Genomic DNA, 7593 nt, shown 5'->3' with positions numbered 1-7593 from the left:
TACTTGTAATAGTGATGCGTGGCTGCCAGAGTAAAGAAAATAAGAGTTGATATGTTATACCTCCTGTATTCTCCACGCTTCGCACAGCTGCTGGTGCAAGTTTAGAGCCGGTCTCTGAAGTGACAAGCTGCTCAGCCAATTACTGGCTGGGATAGGACTGCAACGGCCAGTGTTTGGCTGTGCGGCCTGTCACCTCAGAAACCGCCTCTAAAGTTGCACCGATGGCTGCAGGTAGAGGTAACATATCTACTTTACTGTAACACTTTTTAAACTGCAAGGGCTGTATAGACATCCCTAACGATATCTAACCGATCTGCTAGGTTAACTACATTGCTCGGGCCATCTAATTCTGTAGCATGCTGTCATGGCATCACTGCTGTGATTGACGGGGCAGTATGTGTTATATCCTTTTCCCACTGTGTGTACCCATAAGCATCTGCCTTCTCGGATATGTGTGTTGGCGACAGCTTCGCTTTTATACAGCACTACAGCAGAAGCTGCTGCCCACACTTAAAGTGACTGTACCACTAGGCCCAGGCTGAAGCACTGGAGTCGGGCCGACCCACCCTTAGTGGGAAGAAACCCTAGCCTCTCTATGATAGGGTTCCATTGATTCTAATGGAGTCACGTCATGGAGGGGCTGGGGTTTCTTCCCACTGGGGGGTGGGTCGGCCGCCTCCAGTGCTTCAGCCTGGGCCTGGTGGTACAGTCACTTTAAGAAGCCGGTGTCATTCCAGAGGAGTTTCCAGCATGGTTTTTACTTTTTGTGAGAGTCTACTGCCTTCTCAGTAATGCCTAATGAGGTTTCTGGTGGTTATGGCAAAGTAAACATGCTAACATGTTCCTTTTAAATGTTAAAGGGGTCCTCCAGAACGATTAGTCCGATGTAATATGGTTGTAATTAGACTCGAGCAAACTTTAAGCAGGTCTGTTTTTTTATTATACTCAAAATGATATAAATCGATACTGATTGATGCTTTTCTCTTACGTGATTATATAAGCTCTATTTTATCAATTTTTTTTTTTTTTTTTTTTCAGAGGTCAAGGGCGCAGCAAATAGTGCCGTGTACAGTGTCACAGCTGCTTTCTGCTTCCCAAAGTGATGAGTTGTTTAGGATTGGAGAAGTTGAGCTTTCTCAGGTACGCTCTTCTGTTAGGCCCTATTTTTATTGGAGTCTAGGAGTGACTACCATTCAAATTAATTTCACTTACATTCTACGTTTTTATTTTTATTTTTTTGTCACGGAACCAATAGCGTGGTCTGTTTGTGAACAGGTAAAAATTAGAGATGAGCGAATCGGGTTCGAGTCCATCCGAACCCGAGCGTTCAGTATTTGATTAGCCGGGGCTGCTGAACTTGGATAAAGCTCTAAGGTTGTCTGGAAAACATGAATACAGCCAATGACTATATCCATGTTTTCCCACATAGCCTTAGGGCTTTATCCAACTTCAGCAGCCACCGCTAATCAAATGCCGAAAGTTCGGGTTTGGATGGACTCGAGGTTCGCTCATCTCTAGTAAAAATAGTTTCTTTTGTGAAAGCAGGTGGTGAATGATCACTATTTTTAAGATATTAATCAATTCTGGCCGTTAGTCTATACTGTGTGCACTGCCAGCCAAGCCTGCTCCCACTACTCCCCTCATCTACAACTCCCCTAATCTACTATACGTCTACTACACCCCTCACCGTTAGCAGAAAATCAAGATTTAAATCAAAAATCGTCTGTTAAAAAAAATCAAGATTTTATTCTTTGGCCATACTTCCCAGCCCTAATTTTGGTACTATTTCTCTCTGTGTGAACATAGTGACCAGTTTTTCTGTTATAATAAATGGGCCAACGTGTTGCAAAATGTGTGCATGAGTCTTAGCCAGGTCCAGGAACCAGTATCATCATGACGTGCTAACTGAAACAAATCTGCTTTTTTTTTTTTTTTTTTTTTAAGGTCACAATTGTTGGCATAGTAAGACATGCAGAAAAGGCTCCAACAAACATTTTATATAAAGTCGACGACATGACAGCAGCACCGATGGACATTCGTCAGTGGGTGGACACAGATGTAAGTTTTTTGTTTTTTTTTGTAGCCTTTCCCTTAATTTGTTTAGCATTTTTATGATAATGATAAATTTTTCTCTTTGCCTTGTGACTGGGTTAACTAGGAATCTCATAATAACCACCTAGTCATGGATGTGCTGTTTGGTTGACTTAATGGTGATAAGTTATGTTGTATTTTCAGGAAGCAAGTCAAGAAAATGTTGTGGTACCACCAGGAAGTTATGTGAAAGTGTCCGGTCATCTTCGTTCATTCCAGGTAGAGTAGTCCTATCCCAGTGGTAGATTTTATGAAAAAAGCAAATTTGTCGATACGGTCTCATTCCTGAACAGTGTAGAAATGCACCAGCTCTATGACAGGGACCTGGGACATCTGTCCAATCTACATTTTCTCAATGTATTAGTTATTGGGTGAGGATACCAGGCCACCCACTGCTCCTAATGGTTTGTTTACACTGACAGATTGTTGAAGCCAAAGCTAGGGATGGATTTGAAAAGGAGAAATCTCAGTCTTTCCTTTATGCCCTGTTCTGTTTAGTCGGTTTTTCGCTTTGACTTCAATAATCTGACAGATAAATCTGCGTGTAAATATACCATTACACAGAGGTGGTAAGGAACCTAAACAACCAGCTGTAAGTATAACAGATACATTAGAGGGGCCTAGCAGGGAGACAAAGATAAAAAGGTAAATGAACCAATTGCAAAGCTTCTTAAAGGGAAACTCCAGGTAGAGGTTAAAAAAATGAAACTCCTGCAGAAGCATATAGCGTTAATTACCTGTCTATCCCAGTTTCGAAACCAAAAATCCATTTGTTTGGTTTTTTTTTGTTCTGTATTGTGTTTCTGTCCTTCCTGCTTGAGCAGTTCCCAGAATGCAATGCTTTCTCTGAGCTGATCATCACAGTCCTCCTCCCCCCCCCCCCCCATCACAATCAGTAAAATCAGTGCAGCAGCTGCTTCTGGCTGGACAGAGATGGTGGATCACTCAGGGGATTGGGGGATCCAGCTGCGCCTCCTATGACATCCCGCCCTGCCCCCTGTCTGCATCATCAGCCTGTCCTCAGCAAACACATACAATGTGAGACAGAAGCATGGAATATTTGTCTCCTAAGGGGGGAGAGCAGTGGGAGCAGGAGACAATGTGAATTGGCACAGAGGCCATTTTTTTTTTTCACTTATCAGCTACCAGTGTGGCAGAACTGTACAGATACGGTAATACATTGTATAGACACATCTATATAACTTTTAATGCGCTTTAAATAGAAAACACGTTTTTCTTATCCGGAGTTCCACTTTAACTTTTACTGACCTTTTTTACAAATAATTGTGATTTGGATACTCCTTTAGGGTGCGTTCATATGTACAGTATCTTCAGCAGATTTAATGGGGCAGAATAGATTCAAAGCAAATCAGCAACTTAAAATCTGCTGAAAATCCTGTACGTGTTAACGCACCCTTAAGCTATGCTTTGTTGCTGAATCCCTGCCTACTTTCTAGTATGCTCCAACCCAAACTAGCCAGGTATGACGTGTAGAAAAATGCTTTATGGTGCTGTATGCAAGAGTCAAGCAGAAATTGGGCAAGTAAGAAGGCATTTTGGCTATTTGGGAAAGCCTTTGCCTCCACAATTAAGAAATAGCTTTTATTCCCCTGTGCAAAGTGGCACAAATGGATAAATGAAAGGTGTCTCCTTAACCTAACAGAATCTTTCTTTTTTTTACAGAATAAGAAAAGTGTTGTTGCGTTTAAGATTGCACCTATTGAAGACATGAACGAATTTGTTTCTCACATGTTGGAAGTTGTTCAGGCTCACATGAGTCTTAATGTCCAGACTCCTGTAAGTCATCATTGGCGTATTACTTCTGTTCTTTTGTTACAAAATTGACTTGGTCTGTGCATTATTGAAAATAACATTTATTTCTATCCCAAGTGAAACTAGTAAAATAGATCTAACAAGAATTTACCATACCCGGGTTAATCATTCTTTAGTGGTTACTGGTGTTTAATTTCTCTATTTTAAGTCTGATTCCCTACATAGGTGTTAATGACTTCATTTGCCAAAAATGACTGCTTATTAGAGTTGAGCAAACTTTGAGTACGCTCAGGTTTGTCCGAACCTGGGCATGGGGCATTTGATTAGTACTTTAAAAAAAATTATATATTTTTATTTTTTTTTGCATAGCGCACACAGGTGAAGCGCTGCAGAATCTATCTGTATGTTTTTGGGTGTGGGAGGAAACCGGAGTACCTGGAGGAAACCCACACAAACATGGAGAGAACATACAAACTTTTTGCAGATGTTGCCCTTGGTGGGATTTGAACCCAGGACTCCAGCGCTGCAAGTGCTAACCACTGAGCCAGTGCTACAGTGCTTATCTATTTATGGGATTTAAATTTGTTTTAATGTGAAGTTTTGAGGGTATACTGTATACCTGTTGTATACAATGAGTTGTCAATAAGTTTACTGAAGTCTTCTGATGAATTCATCCCTATTATCTACACCATTTTTAATGTAGTCTGGAGGTGGAGGAAATTCTACAGTACTCAGTACACCTGGACGAATGGGAAATACTGGAGGAAGCTTCACAGGTGGAAATGATATGCAGACAAATGGGCTAACACCACATCAAAGTCAGGTAATAAAAACTAAACAAATGTTTTCCAGAAGCTGGTAAAAGGTGTAGCCACAGTCTGAGGCCCCCTTTCACACGACTGTCAGTTTTTACTTCCTGTATGGCTGAGAGCTGTGTGGAGGGTGATCGGAATGAGGAGCAGGCTGTAGACCCCGGTACTTGTTGCGCAGGGGTTCCTCTCTGCCCAGCTCTGCTGCTTCTCTGGGGGCTCTCGCCATGGTGTCCCCTGCAGGTACATTGCTAGGGAGGTAAGAGGCTGAGGCCATGCTGGCAATGTGTGCAAATAGTATGTGGTGAAAATGCAAAAACTTTTATAATCTTGTCAAAGAGAAATGCAGCTTTTTCCTCTTATCTGGCTTCTTTTCTCCCCGCTGTAAACTTCCTTAAAAAAAATAAATAAATAAACTGTTCCATCTTGTGTTTGCAAGACGTCCTAGCAGCTCTGACTAATCACGTTACATTCTGTCCATACAAATCTATGGCATGGAACTTGCTTGAGTCCATGCCAAAAATAAATGTCAGGTCATCAAGGGGTTTAATTCATGCAAGAAAACGATTTGTTCTTTTCCCCCAATAGATCTTGAACCTAATTAAAAGCTGCAAAGGTAATGAAGGCATGGGCTTTGATGAACTGAAGGCAAGACTTCACGGAATGAATGTTAATGCTATTAAGTAAGTAAGATAACCTGATGACAACGCTAGGTGAAACACAGGGCCGCACAAATCAGCATTGGATTATTTAACAGATATGCCAACAAACAAGGATTTATTTATTTTTGCGGCTTTTTTTTGTTTTGTTTTGCTGATTCTTTGGCATGCTGATTGTCAAGAGATTATTGGACTGTCTACACAGGGTGCTATCAGCCTTTTTATAAACATCCAAATGTGGCCCCTCTGTGGCACTGGTCTGTCCGCCCACCAGCCCCTTCTGATGCAACTACATACGCATATTTATATTTGCATAATGTAGTGACGTCCCCTTCTGGCCGAAGATCTTACTAATGTAGGTATTTGGATTTTTATAAATTTATACAAAAAAGTTAAAAGCCCCTGAGAAGGTACTGGACCCTGAAGTGTGTCTTGTCTCTGAGGCAACAGTGCTGGGTCTTCTATTTGCTGCCTAAGCAAGCTGAACCAACCTCTTTTGGGCCAAAATGGATCGACAGTGATTACCTGTGCCGCCTCCAGCAGAATCCTCTGAAGAATTTCTGAAATCTGAGAAGTGTGATGAAAAACACAAAGTAGCCTGAATTTCCGTTTTTGAGCTAAAGCATCCACTGCTTCAGGACTGATTTAGACTAAGGGATCTCTTCACTTCGCTGTTAAGGCAAAGGGAGCTATTTCCGAAATTCGCCATTTCCGACCCAGTGTAGAAAACATATAATGATTCAGAGACCTTTAACCTAGAATTCAGATGGCTTCACTCTGGGTGCGTTCATACATACAGGATCTGCAGCAGATTTGAAGTTACAGATTTTATTTGAATCTAATATGGGCCATCAAATCTGCTGCAGATCCTGTATGTGTGAACGCACCCTCTAGAAGTATTGCTGTGAGAGCAAGTGGATTTTCAGCCACGTAGGATCTATCCTCCTCCAGGCATTGCAGATTGTGCCGGCGCTGCCTTGATTTCTCAGAAATGCTACTGTTGCGTTTTCTCAGCAGATCTTTAAGGGTACTATTACACCAAGCAATTTTCCAACGATAAACGATCTAAACGACCGCTAAGGCAAACGACCCGAAATCGTTCGCCCAAGTACACGAAACGATCGTTATTTATGATCATTCTTGCGGTCGTTTAGTCGTTGCTATTGCGTACGTTTCAGCTGTGAATTCTTATTCCACCGAGCGATGAGCGAACGATCAAACGATAAAAATAGGTCCGGATCCTATTAAATGATCAACGATTTCTCGTTGGTCGTTTAATCGTTGCCTGCTATTACACGAAATGATTATCGTTCAAATCCGAACGATTTAACGATTTTTTAAACGATAATCATTCCGTGTAATACCACCCTTAGTCTGTCTTTATTTAGAAGACCTTGAAGCTTTCCAAACGGCTTTGAGCTCCTTGAAGCTTGATGGTTTTAAAAGCTCTTCTAAAACCTGCATGGTTTTGTTACATGAACCCTTTAGATTGGCCACAAAGTGATTTTAGGGTCTTACTGGTGCGTAGCCGTTTCAAAGACATGACAGTATTATAAGTGACCATGGTTTTTTTTTTTATTATTACTTTCAGAAATGCTTTGGATTTTCTCAGCAACGAAGGTCACATTTATTCAACAGTGGATGATGACCATTTTAAGTCAACAGATGGTGATTAACAATATTTGGTTACAGATGGAAGGAATAAAGAATTTCTCCGGTCAGACTGCAGTATTGCTGACTTTTAGAAGCTGTCTATTCTGATGCATCCAATTTGTTAAGACTTTAGTTTTTGGGGATTTTTTTTTTCCAAACAGTGACAGAGGAAAACTTGGCCTACGGATGAAAAAAATTGCTTAAAGAAACCCTTCTACTCCAGCCAACTAAAGGGGCTTTACTGAAAATGCTTGTAAATAGTTTGTTTCAATGAAAATAAAGAATAAAAATCTTCAAAACTGTACAGATATTGTACCTTTGCCTTGTGCCTCAATGAAACTGTAGTTTTGTATGGGTGTTAGAGGTTTTCTAGGGAGAAATAGCATAACTTATCAGTCACTGGTTGCTTGACATTCGGCGCCTGCACAACACAGTGAACGGAGTTTCTTTGCTCACTGTGTGGTGACCTGTAACTGCAGTTCAGCTCCTATTAACTTGAATGTGATCTGAGCTGGTCAGTGAATGTGGTCCACTACACAGTGAACAGAGACAAACTGCATTCACTGTGTAGTGCAGTCGCTGAGTGTCAGTGATGCCTGTACAGCCCT

The 7593-nt window shown here is 41.2% G+C and overlaps 1 protein-coding gene across 1 annotated transcript; it reads left to right on the top strand.

The window, feature by feature from the left end:
- The first annotated feature begins 1043 nt into the window (after positions 1-1043).
- On the top strand, positions 1044-7289 carry LOC138775519 (replication protein A 32 kDa subunit-like). Its single transcript, XM_069955951.1, has 7 exons — positions 1044-1140; positions 1945-2058; positions 2236-2310; positions 3775-3888; positions 4568-4687; positions 5262-5356; positions 6924-7289. Exons 2-7 carry the CDS (start codon positions 2014-2016, stop codon positions 7006-7008), a joined length of 534 nt encoding a protein of 177 aa, XP_069812052.1. The 5' UTR covers positions 1044-1140; positions 1945-2013; the 3' UTR covers positions 7009-7289.
- The last annotated feature ends 304 nt before the right edge of the window (positions 7290-7593 follow it).

The sequence above is a fragment of the Dendropsophus ebraccatus genome, unplaced genomic scaffold, assembly GCF_027789765.1.
Source record: "Dendropsophus ebraccatus isolate aDenEbr1 unplaced genomic scaffold, aDenEbr1.pat pat_scaffold_1684_ctg1, whole genome shotgun sequence".
Taxonomy (NCBI): domain Eukaryota; kingdom Metazoa; phylum Chordata; class Amphibia; order Anura; family Hylidae; genus Dendropsophus; species Dendropsophus ebraccatus.
The sequence above is the reverse complement of the archived record's forward strand: the minus strand, read 5'-3'. Positions and strand labels throughout refer to the sequence as shown.

What these genes read in the sequence shown, in the direction of transcription:
- LOC138775519 (XM_069955951.1), top strand. Translation starts at nt 2,014, where the DNA reads ATGACAGCAGCACCGATGGACATTCGTCAGTGGGTGGACACAGAT. An exon ending in GTCATCTTCGTTCATTCCAG is followed by an intron (nt 2,311 to 3,774) that starts GTAGAGTAGTCC and finishes TTTTTTTTACAG; the next exon opens with AATAAGAAAAGTGTTGTTGC. An exon ending in GTCTTAATGTCCAGACTCCT is followed by an intron (nt 3,889 to 4,567) that starts GTAAGTCATCAT and finishes TTTTTAATGTAG; the next exon opens with TCTGGAGGTGGAGGAAATTC.